The sequence below is a fragment of the Pinus tabuliformis genome, chromosome X (assembly GCF_031772625.1).
Source record: "Pinus tabuliformis cultivar Carrire ecotype Pingquan chromosome X, CPIR1, whole genome shotgun sequence".
Taxonomy (NCBI): Eukaryota; Viridiplantae; Streptophyta; class Pinopsida; order Pinales; family Pinaceae; genus Pinus; species Pinus tabuliformis.
Window position 1 is genome coordinate 1,591,416,281 of NC_142308.1, and position 20,035 is coordinate 1,591,436,315.

General features: G+C 37.7%; 1 protein-coding gene across 3 annotated transcripts in view; it reads left to right on the forward strand.

The window, feature by feature from the left end:
- Nucleotides 1-7,820: 7,820 nt before the first annotated feature.
- Nucleotides 7,821-20,035, forward strand: part of LOC149146110 (GDSL esterase/lipase At1g28650-like) — a 206,489-nt gene continuing 194,274 nt past the window's right edge. The window contains exons 1-6 of one of the 3 annotated variants that reach the window (XM_089447769.1): nt 7,822-8,241; nt 8,323-8,544; nt 8,670-8,818; nt 9,027-9,303; nt 9,513-9,735; nt 11,830-11,893. In XM_089447769.1, the coding sequence (XP_089303895.1) occupies nt 7,986-8,241; nt 8,323-8,544; nt 8,670-8,818; nt 9,027-9,303; nt 9,513-9,735; nt 11,830-11,878 (1,176 nt within the window). In that variant the 5' untranslated portion in view covers nt 7,822-7,985 and the 3' untranslated portion in view covers nt 11,879-11,893. Of the gene's footprint in view, nt 8,242-8,322; nt 8,545-8,669; nt 8,819-9,026; nt 9,304-9,512; nt 9,736-11,829; nt 11,894-20,035 lie in introns of those variants that run through there. The other 2 variants (XM_089447770.1, XM_089447768.1) reach the window with 2 other exon arrangements.

Sequence of the window (20,035 nt, forward strand, 5' to 3'; positions counted from 1 at the left end):
CAATAGCATTCCTTTTTAGCATATAGACCCAAACTTTACGAGAGTAATCATCAATAAACGTTAAAAAATACAGTGCACCTCCATATGACACAATAGGGGATGGTCCCCACAGATCAGAATGAATATAGTCTAAAACATCTTTACTATTATGATTTCCAACTTTAAATCTCTGTTTACATTGTTTTCCATACACACAATGTTTACAGAAATCTAACTTCAAGGATTTCAGATCGGGAAGAGATTTACGTTTCATCAGTATCTGAAGACCTTTCTCACTCATATGACCCAATCGTTGATGCCATAGATGAGTACCTGCTTCTTCCTTTTCTGATGCAACCGCTGCTTCACTGACCTGAGTACTTCCTTTTAACCTGTAAAGATTTCCGACCTTTTCTGCCTTCATAACCACAAGGGCTCCTTTAAAGACTTTCAAGATGCCATCCTGACCTGTAAACTTATAACCATCTGAATCCAACACTCCCAAAGAAATCAATTTTTTCTTCAAATCAAGTACATGTCTAACACTAGTTAATGTTCTAACTGTGTTATCATACATCTTAATCCTGATATCTCCCATCCCAACAGTCTGACATGACACATTGTTACCCATAAACACAGAACTACCGTTTACATTTTTATACGAAGTAAACCAATTTCTATGTGGGCACATGTGATGCGAAGCACCAGAGTCTAACAGCCAGCTATCTAAACCCTGAGAGACATTACATTCAGGTGAAGTTTCATCTATCATACATAATTCTTCAGCAGATAAAACTTCGTCTATCATACCTGAATCGACCTGATTCGCTTCCTTCTTCGGGTTTTTGGATTCCTTTCGTTTCCAACAATCCTTCTTCAAGTGTCCAATTTTACCGCAGTTCCAACATTTTGCCTTACACTTCTTTCCCTTCGATTTCGATCTGGAAGACCCCCTTGGTTTTTCTCCTCTTTCCTTTGAGCGTCCTCTAGCGACCATGGCTTCTGATGCAGCTGTTTCAGTGCTATATTTCCTTCGTACTTCTTTAGACAGGAGAGCTCCCACGACTAATTCAAACTTCAAAGAATCAGCAGTGCTCAAGCTGATTGAAGTTACGAAGTGATCCCATGATTCAGGCAGAGAACACAGCAAGGTTATGGATTTATCTTCTTCCTGTATTTTAACTTCCATATCTGTTAATTGACATATTAGTATATTAAAAACATTCAAATGTTCTGCAACGTTTGAACCTTCTTTCATTCGAAGACTGTATAACTATCTTTTCAGATAAATTCTGTTGGTTAATGACTTTGTCATATAGTGGTTTTCAAGTTTTTCCCACAATCTTGAAGCTGTAGTCTCTTCAACAATATTGAAGAGAACTTCATCCGCTAAGCATAATCGGATGGTACTGAGAGCTCGGGCATCCAAGTCCTCCCAGTCTGACGTAGTCATGGTAGTAGGTTTCTTAGTTGCCCCATCCAATGCCTTGTGCAATCCTTGTTACACAAGTAAATCCCTAACCTTCAGTTTCCAAAGAGAAAAATTGCTCTTTCCGGTGAATTTCTCCACCTCGAATTTCGCATTCGACATCTTGGCCATTTTGTTCTTCTCCTAGTGTTTCAGTCTTTGTTCTTCTCCTAGGGTTTCAGTCTTTTCAGCAAAGGTTTATATTTCCTTATTTTCCAATGAAAGTTTTTCCTTCAACTAAGGTGTATATTTCCTTATTTCTCCAAAAAAAAAAATCAATTTAGATAGAAACACCTTCTTCTTTTTTTAAACTTCTTTTCTCCTTTCCTTCAAAAAAAAAAAATTGTCTTCTTTTTCTTCAATTTCACACATTCACCCGTTTATTAAAAAAATTTCTGAAACAAGATTTGTCTCAAAACTTTAAAAAAAAACCCGGATCCAACACGCAGGTCTAGTAGCACTGCTGGCAGCAACTGTGGCAGCAAACACGACGAGGTTTTGGCAGCACGCAGGTTCTCTCTGTAGCGGATCAAACAGGCTCAGTACGCACTTCCTCTGCAGACTCTGCACGCAGGAATGCAGGCAAACCACCTTTCCTTTACGCAGAGGGAGATCTGGCACTTCCACGCAGGCAACAGCTCTGCCTCTTCAGCGTCTGGCACCACTTCCACGCAGCAGCACGCAGGAAGATTCACGCAGGCAGATTCCGGCAAGGTCCACGCAGCCTCACGCAGACAAATTCTGGTAGGGTCTCACGCAAGTTCCCAGCACGCAGGAAGATTCACGCAGGCTCTGTGCCTCACGCAGGTCCTCACACAGCAAAAAAAAACACGCAGCTACAATCGCAGGTAGACTCTGGACTCTCACGCAGGCAAATTCACGCCGGTTCTGGATTGCCTCTTCTTCACATAGATTCTGGATAGTACACAGGTTCCAGTTTGCTCCTCAGCCTTCTGACAGGATTTTCCACAGCGCTCTGGTTTTCACACGCTCGCTGGCTCTTCAACCTCACGCTCTGATACCACTTGTTGGTAAAATAGAAGAAAAATAGGAAAGAATTACACACATTCAGTTATATATTGACCAAGAAAACACCATAACTAACTGGAAACCAAACACACACATAGACACAGGGTTTACGTGGTAAAACCTCGACAATGTGTCAAGGAAACATCCACGGGGCAAGGGATTGGAATATATTAAATCAACAATGATTCTCCTCACTTACATTTCATGGGCATTCACCAATTTTATATCATCGACCTCCTTTACATAACTGACAATTCGGTATAAAACTGACTAGTTACATTTTACCCAAAATTACTAATTCGTTGTCAAACTAACAACAACATCAACAACATGTCGAGCAGTATGGTTCAGAAGAGTATTTGATGGACTCAAGCAAAAACAACAAGGATCAACAACAATATATTGTGACAACACCTCAACGATCGCACTATCCAAGAATAGTTTGTTTCATCAAAAGAACAAGCATATTGATACTAGATATCACTTTATGAGAGAACTTGTGAGCAATGGAGAAGTTCACTTGAAGCCTTGTAAATCTAGTGATCAATTGGTGGATATATTAACTAAGTCATTAGCAAAAGATGTGTTTGAGTTTCATCGAAGAAACTTGGGTATCGTAAGCCTAACTGAGACATAGACCAGCGAGCATGTTTGAATTATTATGAGTCTGTCTTATTTTAGCAATCGTAATTAAGGGCGAGTGTTAAAATAAGCTAATTACTCACGCATGAAGAGTTGGCTAAATTTTGAGATTCGAGTTAAGTCAAGTCAAGTCAAGTCATAGTCCAATTTAGTGTGTGGTTACATATCAAGTTATTTAGGTGAGTTGTTAGTCGAAAAAGATTTAGATACCCCTCACCAGTTCATTGAATCATCATATTTTCGTGTGATCAATAAAAGAGTCGCAAGATCTCATAAATTACCTAAATTAAAATTCTCCGAAGCCATTCAATACAATATCCCATAAATCTTTTGTACCTAATTTAATTTTAATGTCAATAACCCAAAAATCATAATTTTTACTATTACATATAAAAATTTAATTAAAACAACCTAGATTCAAACCAGAATCCTCATTATGATTTAGGACGAAAACTTGAGATTCTTTCTTACTCGCTTCCTTTGTGACAGCTCTCTCTTCAAGTTAATACAATTTTTGGACTCTTTGGAATAGCGGTTTAGGTTGCTAGATGGTGTTTCACAAGCCACTGGTAGCCCTCACGCTTTAATACAGTGAACGAGGCAGCTGTAACTCAAACCCTTTTGGATATGGGGGCGGCTCCACCTGAAAACCCTGATGTACTGCCGTCCCTAGCGGATCACGGGCAGCAATCAAATCGAGCACAACCTAAAGCTGATAATGGCTCAATAGACATACGCAACCCACACCGTTAGAATGGATCTCCAAAATATCAAAGAAAATGTGGCGTGGATTTAATTTTTTGAATGATGTAATAAATAAAACGGCCCGGCATGTTTTTCCAACTCCTCTTCCGCACTTTGAATGACCAAACCAATGTGTGGATACGATCAATCGGAATTTTATTAGTAAAGTGAAGCACTGACAGGACGGTGACAGCACATATGATGAGCATGTGTTTGGTCAAGTTGAAGGAAGGTGACTTTTTGTTTTTTCTGGATTTTTAATACCGACAATCTGATTACAAATCTTTAAATAAACTCCATAAAGTTTTGCAAAATTACTTTATAAATTGATATATAACTATTCTTTTTAACTTTAGTCTTTAACAGATTTGGTTTCTCATCATACTAAATCTATTTTTACACTTAGAAAATATAATTTAAATCACAATCATACTAAAAATAATATTATTTTTGTCCAGCACGAAAAAAGTTATATAGATATTTTGTATTAACCAAAAAACAGAAATATGTACATCATTTTATAGATATGGCATCTGTTCTGGTAGGAGAAGAATAAAACCATAGACCTCATGGTGACGGATACAAAAAACTGGTACATAGAGTTTGAAATATAACATCCGACATATCTTCAAATAGATTTAATGGGCCAATGTATAGTATGAAAAACCACATATGTGTAAGACATAAATAGAGAAACAAAAATCTTATCTGATTGGCATTACAAAATAGTGAATTAGTGAATTGTGTACCTGTCATTTCAAAAAAAATCTAAAGTATCATTTCATTAAAAGATAATGAAAGAAGTGGTTTCATAAAACAAGTTTAAGTTAATTTTTAGGATAGGTGAATTTGCGATACGAGAATAACATGATATAAAGTTGAACATGTATTTTGTTGGGCAAAAATAAAGTATCTAGTAAAGCAGTTTTTTTTTTCTATATTTTTATCATAGATACATTTGATCACATTAAGTGAATTTTATATGTACATGGTTTTAATAAAAAATTTATAAAATTAAATTTTATTTTAAAAGTATATATCAAAAATATTTTAAAATTTTAATATATATATATATAATTTTAATTATTATTAATATAATTTAAAATATTAAAAAATAATTATTGTTATTAACATAATTTAAAATATTAATTTATGATAAAAATTATAATTAATTAAAAATAAAGATGAAAACATTATAATGCGAGTTTTTCTAACACAATGTTTAATATGTATTCATGCATTGAGATTTATCGATATATAAAATTATTTAAAAGAATAGAATAAAATCTATAATGTTAAAAATTAATAGAAATAATTAAATAAAATTATAAATATAAGATAAATAATTAAATAAAATTTATAATTTTAATAATAAATAGAAAAAAATTAAATGGTTAAAAGTGTAATTGTTATGATGATGATGGTGGTTACTATTTTCAAACTTTAATAGAGTTTATGGGAAAGATGATGATGATTAACGTGTACTAAGACCAATGTGAACTAACGAATCTCAAGAAATGAGAGTATAATTTTCATTTTTCAAAATCTTGTTTCTGTGATCAAGGAGTAGGGAAAGAAGCATTCCAAGATCGCTATAGTTGGGTTGGCTTAATAAGTCAAGAAGATTGGAGGTGTGGCTGATGATAGGGAAATGAGAGTGAGTGTGGGCAAGAGCTGGGTAGCCTAAAAGGAAGTGATTTTCATCTTCCACCTTCTTAGTATCACAAATCTAACAAATTCTATCGTCCCAAGGAGTCTTGCGACTAGACCACCACCCGGTCTCACTCCGAAACTCATGAGAGTTAGTTCTAATCCTAGTGATGTTGATTTTCTTCCTAGTACTAGTCAACATAGAGAGATAATTTTGGTTATCAAGGGTGGGGTTGATCACCTCCTTATAGTATCTTAGCCATCCCACATCTTGTCCTTAAAACTAGAGGTAATGATATCTTTGACAGTGTCCTTGCTTCCCATGATGATCTCCTCCTTAATACCACAAAGGTTGAGCCAAGATTGAGCATCCTAATGCTACCCGCGCTTGAGGCACAGGTAGGGGCTTTGACTAAATTTAGAAGAAATTTTTGGGAGCCTCTTAGATTCCATATTTTGAAGCTTCTTCTTATACATCAAATATCTAAATATAGCCACACTTTTAATGGGGGACAAGCCAATTTCGATCAAGAGGATAGGATGGGGAGTTTTTCCCTTGATCTTGAGGTTATAAGTTATGAATTTATTTTGTATCATCGCAATCTTTCTCCACAACTCCCTAGATATACTACACCCTGAAACTTCACATTTGTATAAGATAACAGGGGTGACGAGAGTCTCAAACAGGAACCCTTTTTTACTCCAAATGTAAAGATCGGCTGACTTACAATTGTTTTCAAGCTCATAATAAGCTTTCCAACCTCCAATAATTCTTTTCTCGATGTTATAATTCCCATTGAGCTAATGAGGAGAGTTAATACACAAATATTTATAAGAAGAAACATGCTCAAGACAATGGTTATCATAGACGAAACTACCATGGGTGATATTTTTGGATTTAATGATCATGACTTTAGTCTTGTCGGTATTAATTGTCATACCCATCTTGGAGTAGTAGACATGAAGAGTCTTAAGTTGCTTGTCTAGGTCATCATGGCTCCTTGCAAGAAGAACGATATCATCAGCATAAAGGAGAAGAGTAATGATAATACCAGCGAGCTCAGTGCCTTTGCAGCCTGCAGTTTCCAGACACTCCTCTAGTTTATCGATGTAAATACCAAAAAGGGTAGGGGAAAGGGGACAACCTTGCTTAACCTTGATATTACATTTAATATCTTTAGACCACCCTTCGTTGGTCTTAAGCTTGGCAATGACAGTCTCGTAGAGGTGGATCACAACAATCCTCAGTTCAGGAGGAACCATGATCTCTTCAAGCCTCTCCCAAAGCTTATCTCGGGGGACAATGTCAAAAGCTTTTCTAAAGTCCACAAAAAACATAAGAGATCGGTTTTACTATTGTGACATTCCTCTGCGATGATCCTAAGGGTGACAAGGTGGTCGATGGTCGAGTGATGTCTCCTAAAACCAACTTTCCCTTTAGCTATTTTACCCTGGTTCTCAAGCCAAAGGCTAAGATTTTTTTCCAGAATGAGCCCATAAAGCTTGGCTAGGATGTGGCTAATCATAATGGTCCTGTAGTTAGAGGGAACACTTTTGTCCCCATTTTTGAAGATAGGCACAATAAGGCTTTGCATCCAAAGCTTAGGGAAGCCATGCTTTACAACTAAATTGAGAAGCTTGTGAAGATGAGGAATGAGGATATATTTTCCCATTTTAAAGATCTCATCTTGGTAATCTTCAATATCTTTGGCCTTCCCATTAGCGAGTTTATTAATCCCAGACTCAACGTCTTCATGGTTCATGAGGCACAATACTTGCTAAGGTTTTGCAAATGGGGTAGCAAGCTAAGTGGGCTTGATTGTGGGGAAAAACTCCACAGTTAAGCGCGCTTGAGCCAGAGGCGATCTTGGATGGGTGACCTTCTGTGAAGTCCTGAAAGCCCCCAAAGTGATGCTTGACACTATGTGATTTATTTCATCAGTTACTAATGATGGTGGAAAAAGTAGTAAAATGATAATAAATTTGATCAATGCTATTATTATAAGTCTACCTAAATCCCTTAGAAAATTTACTTCTATCGAAGTGTTTTTATTCCTACATGTGGGTGGTATGTATATCAAGATTGAAAAATAAAGACAAATATAGACATAGATATAAAATTGATAGTGGCGGAATATCAAATTATAAGAAAGATCCTCGGATCAAAGATCTCAATTCAAACTAAATATCCTTTAGTTATGTGAAGGATAAATCTAAAATATTCATATATTAAATCATGGTGAAAAAACGTGGGTAGAAACGGCGAGAATTTGATCGGAGCAGATACATGACATGTGGTCATGTGAGATTAGAGTTTTCGTGTCTTAACCGGCATATATTAAATGTGTGGTCGTTGTGCTGTAACAGAGCATACTCCGAGTCGAGTCTAGGCACCCTAATTCATAGCCTGGAATCTTACTTTTCTTCTTCGCATCCTCAAATCCGGTAGTGAGAGTAACAGTGGTTTACATGAATGAAGAAAATGAAGATTAGCACTGCATTCTTTGTAGTCATAACATTGTGGTCGCAGCTTTCCTGGACAGCTGATGCTTCTTGTTACGCTGCTATTTACAGCTTTGGAGATTCCCTCGCTGATACAGGAAATTTGCTAGCCTCAACGATATCAAATGTTTCAAAAGTAGGATCTGGTAGTCTGCCATATGGCGAAACATATTTTCGCAAACCGACGGGCCGCTTTTCTGACGGACGATTAATCGTCGATTATATCGGTATGTTCTTTAAGCCTTCTAAAAGATTATGGAAAATTTATTCAAGCTTTACATATTCATGAATGACTGGAATTTGTACAGCAAATGCTTCTGGTTTGCCGCTCTTAGATCCATATCTCGGCAATAGGACTTCGACTTTCAAATGCGGAGTCAACTTCGCAGTGGGCGGAGCCACGGCTTTAGACCTTGATTTCTTTTCATCTAAGAATATTGCGTTCTTTGGGCCTGCATTTTCTCTGGACACGCAGATCCAGTGGTTTTTATCTCAAAGACCGAAATTTTGTGCAACCTACAGAGGAAAAGGTACTTATTCGTTAATTGTTTCCATTTGTCTTATGAAATAATTTCATGTGTTGTCTCATTAACCTCCAACTGCACTTCGACTCAATTTCTGACTCTTTATTTGATTTCTTTTTTGTATTATGCAGACTGTAACGAGCATTTTGCAAATGCATTGTTTCTGATGGGGGAGATCGGCGGAAACGACTATAATTATGCATTCTTGCAGCAACGGTCGATGAAAGAAGTCCAAACCTTTGTCCCTTTAGTCGTGGATAAGATCATAAACGCGCTGCAAGTAAGCGATTTTATGCCTTTCATTTCATAGAAAGCTTAAGCTAAATTAAGCTTAAGTAACAGTATTTGTTAATTATTTTACATTCTGATTTCTCTCCACCGCAATCTACTAAATCTAAGCTAAATTAAGGTCAAAGAATAAAGATTAATATTTTAAACTTTATGTTCCCTCTACGCTAATCTGATCTACATTATTATTTTTGCGGCAGACATTGATTACAGTAGGCGGCGCAAGGAAGATTTTAGTGCAGAACAACTTGCCGATTGGCTGTTCTGCAGCATATTTAACACAATTTGCAACAGGACTTGGAGAACCACTGGACAAAATGGGGTGTATGCCGAGGTTTAATGCTTTTGCACAAAAGGGAAACAATCTTCTTAGGGCGCGAGTTGCGGAATTGCAAGCTCAGCATTCGGATGTTAAATTCGTGTTTGCAGACTATTACAACGCAGCTCTCAGAGTCCTACAGTCTCCCCAATCCTTCGGTACGAAATACTTTTGATATGCTTTTACACTTTTGGGAGAAATTAGTTTTCTTTTACATTGAGCAGTCCTACAGTCTCCCCAATCCTTCGGCAGGAAATACTTTTGATATGCTTTTAAAATTTTGGGAGAAATTAGTTTTCTTTTACATTGACCAAAAATTTAGAATCTCCATTTCTTTTTTAATTATGACTGACACTGAATTGTGCAGGATTGCAGACGAATGTTTTACAGGTATGTTGTGGAGCAGGCGGGCCGTACAATTTCAATATCAGTACACGGTGTGGCGAGGGAGGAGCTGTTTCGTGTGCAAATCCTCAGCAACATTTCAACTGGGACGGGCTTCATTTAACAGACGCTGCTTACGGCAAGATAGCCAATTTATTTTTGGACGGAACATTCACTAGTCCGCCACTGAACACGTTATGCTCAAGGTAATAAAGTCGACCCTAAACCAACCAGATTACATAGAATGCACTTTGATTGCCCTCAGTTGTAACGCTATTAAATTAAATTAATATTTATTTCCAAGTATATACTAAATTAGAAGAAATTCATTTAATTAAAGATTTAGCTTCAAATATTTTAACAAAAGATTAAGGTTCTTGTATACTGGTTCCACCCCTGTCCCATATGAACTAACTTTTCATGGTATCGGGTTGGGGGATATTGACATCACGCCTGGCGGGGGCAAGCTCACTATATTGCCGCGTGACAACTGTCACTTGTCATACATGTGACGGCTCTGAAAGCTTGCCACATGACAAGTGTGCATCTATTGTATGGGGATCCTATGGTTGATGGCCGAGCTTTGCGAGCGACCACATACCTTTGATGTATGGCAAAAATGTCATATTTTGTGCATACGAAAATCATTTTCAAATTTGATAGAAATTAGATCGAAATTTCGAATATGAATGGAATAATTTATATTAAAAATTTATTAAATAGTGTGAAATAACAACATTTAGGTGGAACTAGTGACCCATCGTCAACGCGAACTTTAGAGTGATGATATGTCAGGAGAGCTTCGGGGAGAATTAAATTGAGAAGTGAAGTAACCGTAACCCTTAGAATAAAGGAAAAATTAGATGCAAATATAATTAAAGAACAATTAATGATTAAGAGCAACATAACAAAATGAAAGAGGGTTCGGTAAGAGGAAAAAAATAATTAAGAAAAGGAAGAAATATTATTATGGAAGAAATATTAAATAAATTATAACTAAAAGAAAAAGATAAATGGAGGCCAGGAAAAGAACGAACATATCAAAATGATACCAAGAATGGTTAGGGGAAGAAAGAGAGAAGAGATATAAAGAAATTGGGAGAAAGGAAAATCAAAATTCACTACAAGGAAAAAGGTAGGGAGGGGAATGGTGTTAGAACTAAGGTAAAAATAGGAAGGGAAGAAAATATTATTATTTATGAGCTAATGAATGATAAGTTTTTAAGATTGGCTTAGTTTATAGCCATTTTCATGATTAGAGTTATTGGGATGCTTTTCAATTTCAATGGATTCTCAAATGATATGAGAGGAATAAAAAACTTTAGAAGCAAAGATTTTGGTTTGTTCAAAGTAGATAAGTTGTTTGGGGTTGTGAGAATGCTTGACAATAACCAATTTAGAAGTGTGGTTGTGACAAGTGTCATCAATATGTTCTTTGATGTGGGCACTAAATGATCTCCCATATTGTTTGATGTAAGATTCTCCATAGTGCAGGGAATTTGGTAAACCCCAAGGCCAACTATCGGATCATGTTTGTCTGTAGAAGATACTAACATATGACTTTTGAGAGTTTTAAATGGTTTAAAAATAGTTTTAATTCTTCTTAGTTAGAACCTTGGAGATCAGATTGGTGGTTCCTTGGATGTAAGGAAGAGAGATGAGAGTTTGTGGGGAGGAGTTAGAGTTAGTAGTATTAGGGTTGCTACAAATATAGTTGTCATTGATGTCAAAGATAAGGGGAACATTAAAGAAATTTTAAGGTCTAAAATGGGCCTCAGATGGAATATTATAAAATAATAGTGTAAATATTAAAATAAGATTAGATTACATCATCAAATTTTGCACAGAGAAACAAAAAAAGTTACTTTTTCAACTTATCTCCATACGGTTTTACTCAAATTTCGAGCGGGAGCACCCATTGGATGTAGAGTTTAATTTAGCATCCAAGGAGTACCCATGTCGCATACTTTCGATGGACCCTACTACATAAAAAATGAGAAATACATGAAAAACGTGATTGCAATCACATTTTCATCTGTTTCTCATTTTTCGTGTAGAAAGGTCCATCGAAAGTATGCAACATTGGTACTCCTTGGACGAGGAATTAAATTCCACATCCAATGAGTGCTCCCGTTCGAAATTTGAGTAAAATCGTAAGGAGATAGGTTGAAAATACGAGTTGAAAAAGTAGTTTTTTTTTTAAACTGAAAAATGGTGAATCATCCCCATGGTTGACATCATCATCTTGAATCCTATTGGTTCTTATAAAGCTGATTTTATTTGTACATTTTTATTTTCAGAACCATTTTTTACCTCAAAGTTTCTCTAATGACTACACTACCGAGATAAATATTGCAAGATGGAGATTGATGGAAATATTGTTTTTGAGCTTTTGATGTCCAATTTGGATACCCTATATTTGAAGAACTTTTTACTCTAAATACTTAGCTCAAATGGGAGCATAAGATATATAGTTGAATAGTTTATTCTGAGACCTTTCCAGCGGTATATGACACTCCTTTTAATTCTGTGGGAATGAGGAGATATGAAATATTATGTCACATCGACCTAGCTAGTTTTACAAGTTGGTCACATGAGTGAACATAGAAACACTACAAATAAAGTATAGATGAGTGCATTTAAATATCATCCAAGTAAGAAGATATCTGATATGTGAAAAATAAGTTAAGGAATACTCTTGGGGTTTTAAAAGTGGAACAAAAATGTGATTTGTGGAGTGGACACGCCATCTTGTTATTCTCTATAACTTTTCTTCTAGGATGTTTTGGACCATGAAATTTTGAGGACATAAAGGGTATATTTTTTTGTACATTTAAAAATTATAAGAATGTTTTCACTATACTTTCAGAGACGTGCTCTAAGGAAGTTAGGGTTTCTGAATGCTTTTGAAATCTACTTCAAACATGTCATACTGGTATTTTCACTATAAAGTTTCTCTTGGGATGTTTCACATCGTGAAACTTTGAGGAGATAGAGGTGAGATCTTGTTAAAATTGGAAACTAGGGACAAACTCCACATGGGTCATCTTATTTATGACAGCTGATATTTTTCTTGGATTCCTATCTCTGAGAGGTGTAGGATTGATCTAAAGATCATTCGATTCTGACATGTACAAATGAAGTTATGAATTTATTTTGATTATGATCAAATTTTCAAGGTCGAGCCAACAAACTTATGTAGGCTCAGAAGCCCAACACTCACATCTATTCATCCTCAACATTGCATATAAATAGAAGGTGACTTAGCCTCATTTGGACACACTCATCTTCACACTTCTCTCTCTCTCTCCTCATTGATTGGGTACGGATTTCTAGGCCTCTCTCTCTCCACACGTCTGAAATTTCAGGAGGCCGAATTTCTGGATAGTTTGACCAGCGTTGATTGTAGGTAGGGTTGACCACAGGTGGGTTGTTTGATTGAACTTTGACTAGGATGAATTTGACTATTTTAAGGGTTGTTTTATATTGCTGTTTGGAGGTCGAAATTGACCGAATTCGACCAACTTGCTGAGGGTCAAATCTTCCATGTTAAATAATGTTGACTTTTCTAGTTAGGGCTCTTTTGTTGCTATTATAAATTATCATATTTATAAATTGTAGTTTCTCTATCTGTTGAACTATTGAAGACTAAAAGAAGATTTGATCAAGGGTTTCCCCGCATTGGAGTTTGTCCCTGGCTGGTGCGACATCTTGTGTCCTCTTGTATTGGTTTTTCTTCTACTGTTTATGTTTATATTCTATCTATATTTTACTATCATGTTGATGTGATTGCTAATATGAATATTGATACTAGGCTAATAAAGAAATTGAAGTAAAATTGCTCTAAAGCATATGACATACCATTGTTGTCTAAACTTAACATGGTATTAGAGCTAAGGTGAAGACAAAGCCCAAGCAAGAGTGAAAGGGAAATCACCAAAGATAGTTGGACGAGGACAAAAGGTTCAATGGGTTCCTCATCCTACTTCCCGGATGAAGACAAGCTCCATGATAAATATGACTATCATGGATGGAAGATGTCTCTTGATTTGACCTTGGAAGAAAAAGAAGTGATGGACTATGTGCACTGGTTGTAAAATCCTTGAACCTCCTTCAAATGCACTAGTTGTTGCGAAGACAAAGTATAATAGGTTTAAATTCAAAGCAAAGAAGATTATCAGGGATTCCATTGATAAGCATCTAGTGGCCTACATCTCTGAATTGAAGACCTCCAAGGAGATCCACGACAGGTTGGTTGGTATGTTCAAGGTTAGTAATTCTAATCAAATTCTATTTCTCAAGAATAAGATGAAGGATATTAAGAAGGGCAAGGACGAGGATATTCAATCCTATTTCTTGATGATTACTGAGATCAATAATACTCTCGCTTGGAGAAATCATTCCTAATAGGGAACTTACTCTCACCACCCTTGGAGCACTCCCACTTGAGTGGTATGTATTTAGAACCACTGTCCTCAACAATGATCGAATTCCAAGGTTTGAAGAATCGATGTCGAGATGGATTCAAGAAGAAACAACAATGGTGGAGCAAGAAATTCCTTCTAATAGAAGCAACCCCGCTACATTCTTCACTCATGCCAAAAGGAGAAATAATGTAGGGTCTAAAGGTCATTTCCATGGAAATCCTAGATCTAAGGGAGGAAGGAAGGGTAGGTGCTTTGTTTGCAATAAGTTTGGCCACTATGCAAGGGAGTGTCCAAATAGAAGGGACACATTGCATGATGATGATCACAATCATTTTAGGGGCAACTTCATCAACAATGATCAAAGGAATGGCAGGCCCAATGGCAAAGGAAAAAGGAATGAGGGACATCAAGGAAATGGTCGATCCTCCAAGAAATCAAGGAACTCCAGATATGAAGAATCAATTTTTTTTAACAATAAGAAAAAATAGTACTATCTTATATCAACCCTCTCCGCTACCTCTCATTTGGACACTTTGGGAAATTGGCTGATTGATAGTGGAACCTCAAGGCACTTCATTGGATACAAGGAAGCCCTCTCTAATTTGATAGAAAAGGAGAGAAACTTGGAGATCATCCTTGGAGACGATGCCACCTATCCCATGAAGGGAGTAGGGAATGTTACCCTTTAAGTGAATCAAGGTAACACTATTCATTTGCAAGAAGTATTATATGTACCTGATCTCAAGAAGAACCTGGTGTCCATTTTAGCCATGGAGGACAAAGGATTCAAGGTGGCATTAATCGATGGAAAGGTATGTGTTTGGAAAATAAATTTTAAAGATGCTTTTACTCTTGGGTTCAGGGTTGACACTTTGTATCAATTTGGAGGAAGTCCATTGGGAGCCATGTCTTGTAACACATATCTACAATCTGAACTATGGTAGTAGAGGTTTTCCCATCTTCATTATAAGGCCCTACCCAATGTGAGACAGATGGTGACAGGTATGCCCGAGTTCAAAGTAGAGCATGAAGGTGTATGTCCAAGATGTGCTGAAGGAAAATTTACAAGGGGACAATTCCCCTCAAGTAATAGCAAGACCACAGATATATTACAATTGACCCACTCTGACATATCTGGTATGATGCCCGTAAACTCTTTGGGAGGATACTTATATTATATCACCTTTACGGATGATTATTCTCACAAGACCTGGATCTACTTCTTGAAGAAGAAGGATGAAGTGTTCACTTGGTTCCGACACTTCAAAGCCTTGATCGAAAACCAATCCGAGAAGAAAATCAAGATATTGAGGACTCATAATGGGACCGAGTATGAATCCAATGAATTCAAATATTATTGCAGAGAAGTTGACATTAAGAGGGAGACTACAACGTCATACACTTCTAAGCAGAATGGTGTGGCTGAAAGGAAGAATCGCTCTATTGTAGAAGCAGTTCGTGCCATGCTTCATAATTAAGGCCTTCCGAAGTTCCTATGGGCTGAAGCTACAAATAACACCGTGTATGTTCAAAACCGATGCCCTCATCAAGCTTTAGACTCAAATACCCTTGAAGAAATGTTCACTAGTAAGAAACCCGATGTCTCTCATTTTAGAATTTTTGGAAGTCTCGTATATTTTCATGTGCCGAAAGAGAAAAGAAGCAAATTGGGTGCATCTAGGAAGAAAGGAATCTTTGTGGGCTATAGTGAAAATTTTAACGGATATAGAATTTATGTGGCTGGTTAAAAGGAAGTTGAGATAAGTCATGATATCACCTTCGACGAAGATATGGCCCTTAGGAAGATCAAAAACCTTCCTATCCTAAGGAAGGACAAAGAAGCTAACAACGAAAATCATGGTGCAAAAGAAGACGAAACGATGCCTAATGTTGATAAACCTGTGGATCCTATTGATCCTCCTCCTCCAAAAGGAGACCCTCATGGCTTAGGGAGACTCTCAAAGATGCCGAGAGACACATTTTATCAAGGGAGATTTTTTGTTAAAGCAAGAAGCCGAACAGGTATCAAGGATATTTGACCGCCATGAGGACTATCATTCAAAATGAGCCTTCATCATTCAAAGAAGTCGTGAAGCATCAAGTATGGAAGGATTCCATGAATGAAGAATACAATTCAATTATGATGAATGATGTCTGGGATGTGTTCCCTAGACCCCATGACAAATCGGTTTTCACCTCTAAGTGGCTCTACAAAATCAATCATCGAGCTAATGGAAGTGCAGAAAAGTTCAAGGCTCGCTTTATTTCTCGAGGCATCTCTCAAGAGGAAAGTGTAGATTACGATGAGATATTTTCACCTTTTACCCAATATGCCACCATCCACTCGATCATAGCCCTTGCTGCCTCACAAGGATGGAACCTACATTAGATGGATGTCAAGACCGCTTTCTTGCATGTCTCAATCAAAGAGGAAGTCTATGTGGAACAACCCGAGGGGTTTGAGGTTCATGATCGGGAATCTCATGTATGCAGGTTGAAGAAATCCCTCTATGGATTGAAGCAAGCACCTCGAGCTTGGTATGAGAGGATTGGTAGCTATCTGATGAAGCTAGGATTCACTAGAAGTGAAGTTGATACAAACCTTTACTTTAATGTTGAAAATGATAAACCTCTCATTCTGGTACTTTATGTGGATGACCTTTTTCTGACAGGTGCAAACCTTTTCATTCACAAATGTAAGAGGGTTTTGGCTTCTGAAATTGAGATGAAGGGCCTAGGACTGATGCACTATTTCCTAGGGTTGGAGGTTTGACAAAATCCAGGTGAAATTTTCCTCTCTCAAGGAAAATATGTTGTGAAGATATTGGAAAGATTTGGGATGGTGGACTACAAGAGTGTGACTACTCTGATGGAATGTAACTTTAAGAAGTTATGTGGTAGTGCTGTTGGACCTGAATTGGGAAATGCTTATGAGTATTGTCAACTCATAGGAGCATTGATGTTCTTGGTGAACTCTCGTCCGGACATATGTTTTGCAATTAACACATTCAACCAATATATGGTTGAGCCTCATCATATACACTGGATTGGTGCTAAGAATATTCTGAGATATCTTCGAGGCATAATCACTCATGGAATGAGATACATTGCCAGAGATGTGAGGCTGCATGGTTATTTTGATGCTGATTAGGCTGGAAGTGTGGTGGGTCGCAAGAGCACTTCTCGATGCTAGTTTTCTTTGGGTTTTGCTTCGATATACTGGATGAGCAGGAAGCAGAAATCAGTTTCCTCAACCACTGTTGAGGCCAAATACATAGCTGCTAGTATGACCTCTTGTGAAGTTTTCTGGTTGAGGAAGCTCTTCAGTGAGCTATTTGGATATGTGTCAGCTACCACCGTTGTTAGTGTCGGTATCTTCATCCCTCCGTCAGAGATCAAATCCTCTTGTTGCATTTCATATTAGGTGTCCCGCCCAGTCATTTGCATTCCATTAGGTGCATAGATCATCTGATGGTAGTGGCATTCCTCCAGTTTCCCTCATGTTATCTACCTGTTGGCACATATTTGCTCATTAAAAAAAACATATACAGTCTCCTTTTTATCCTGAAAATTGCAAAGATTGTCTTTAGGGTTTCATGGTCAGTTAGGTCTAGGGTTTCATTAGGGTTTCATCAAAAAATGTGTTAAATTGTCCAATAATTTCCAGCAGGCCATGAGGAGGTTTCAACATCAATAAATTGCATCGCCAAATGTTCAAAAATGTGTTTTTCCTCAAAACTCTGTTTTGAGGAAAAAACAGAGTATTTAGCTTTAATTGTTAGAAAATCATGAAAATTTTGTTATCCTCATTGTAAATTCATTCATCTGCATCTTGGTTTCTTTCCTTAGCCCAGAAGCTCCAACACCTGCAAAAACAAGCAAGCTCAGGTCATTAAATTCATCACAAAGTGAAAAAAGTAGTGAAAAAGTTCAAAAACAGAGTTTAAAGATAAAGTCAAATCCAAAACATTATAAAAGTGGGTTTCATGAGCCAAAATTTCAAAAGCTCTTTGTTTATAAGCTATTCCTTCATGTGATAAGCTCATTTGCAAAAGAGAAGCAAGATAGAGCAAATTTGGTGAGCAAGTGAGAAATTGGGCGAAAATATCTGTAAGAATACTGGCGCGACGCACTGGGCAGGAGACGCGGCGCATACAGCCAGTGCGTCACACTGGGCCTTAGCACTCAATGCATTTTAACATGGGCGTGACACATTGGTGGGGTGTAGCACACTAGGCATGCTGCGCGGTGCATACAGCGAGGAAGCCCGAAATTTACCAAATCTGCTCCAAAATCACTCAAAACACATTCATACAAGTAGGTTGAACTTCATTCATGGTTTGTCATACAAGATTAATGGTTGTTGATGGTGCATGTTTCATGGTGCTTGTGTAAAACAATCAAACCCTACCTTTTAAAATACTTCAAAGAAACTTGCTGCTAGGGTTTCAAATCACTGTTTTGTCACCAAGTTCAATCCCTCATCTCATTTGTCCTTTGATTTCATCATTCCCTAAGTTCCCCTACCCCCCTAAGTTCATTAATTCCCTATCCCAAAATCCCTTTCCCAAATTTCCAAATGTAAACCCCAAACCCTAATCCTATACAAGAACTCCCATAATATCCCATATTTCCCTAACTAAGTCTATCCCAACAGTCCCAAATTTCCCACTAGTTTTCCCCTCTCCTAACAATCCCTTGTTTCACTGTTTTCCCTTGGTGGCAGAGATCAAGCACATCACCAAAAACAGTCCACCACAGTTTGACACATCAACTCTTATTTCTTCAAGGAAATTTGTCTACCAGCAGTTATGGCATCTGATCCTTCATATGATTATGAAGAAGAGACCCAAAGTGACTCATCCACGGAGGGACATGCACCCAGGAGGCCTCATAGAGGTGGCAGACATATCAGAGAAGAACCTACCACTCTTGTCGAGTTGCAGGCCTGCCCTCTTGCCATCTTTTGTTTCCAGCATCAGTCATGTTATGAATTTTGCGAAAAGGTTGCTAATATTCAGTTTCATCATGAGTTGGACCACTTATTTGTGTTGCATTTGCATGGTGATCAAGCCACTCTTGCTGATGTTACTTTCACATTAACACCAGAAACCATTTCATTGGCAACCGGCATACCAAACATTGGAGAACCATGGAATAAGAGACAGAAGATTGACCGGCAACACTATGAACCATACATCAAACCTGGTTTTCTGAGGTAGCTCAAGAGAGTGTTTCCTTTTCGGTTTCTCGAGGATGAGTATGCTCCTTTAATGAAACTCATCATGAAGTATTTCACCTGTGAGGGCCAGTTCTCCCGCTTGTATGCTTATCACATCAGGCTGCTGATGCATTTCACTCGGGTGTGAATGATGAACATTCCTTATTTCATATGCCGAAACATAGAGAAGATGACCACTCTTGTGCAGCACAAGACCCTTCAACAGCAGTTCAACAGTCTTTATCATTTTGCTCTCATCAAAATTGTGGTCGTTCATCAGCTTGGTTTACAGGGCATCACTTGGGATGACTTCATCTCTCATGAATTTTTCAGAGCTTCACAGGGACCTTCAGAGGTTGGGCATGAGACAGGTGGACCTTCTTATTAGCAGGGCCATGAGACCGCTAGTGTGCCGGTGTTCATCTCTTATCAGAGAGGCACTAGATGGTTGTTTGCAGCAGCGAAGCAAGTGTTATCTCCACCCGGGGTGGAAGGGGCTTCACTTACTCCATCAGCACAACAGGTTCAGGACCGAGGCAAGAGGCCTCTATAGGAGGAAGGACCATCAGGTGAGCGAGAGACTGATTTCATCCTCATTGAGGGTGATGATACTGACATGGGCCCACAAAGTGCAAACCTTAGACAGATCATCAAGGAGAAGCAGGCGGACATTGATGCCTTTTCCACCAACTTGGATAGAGCCTAGTGGACTATACAATATTTGGAGCAGAGGAACAAGCATCTTGAGGATCAGCAGGTGGTGATGGAGTTACAGAACATTCAGCAAAACCGCCAAAGTGCCCGAAGGAAGAGGGTGGAGTTCACTTCCTTGGAGCAAGAGATCAATGCCGATAGGGA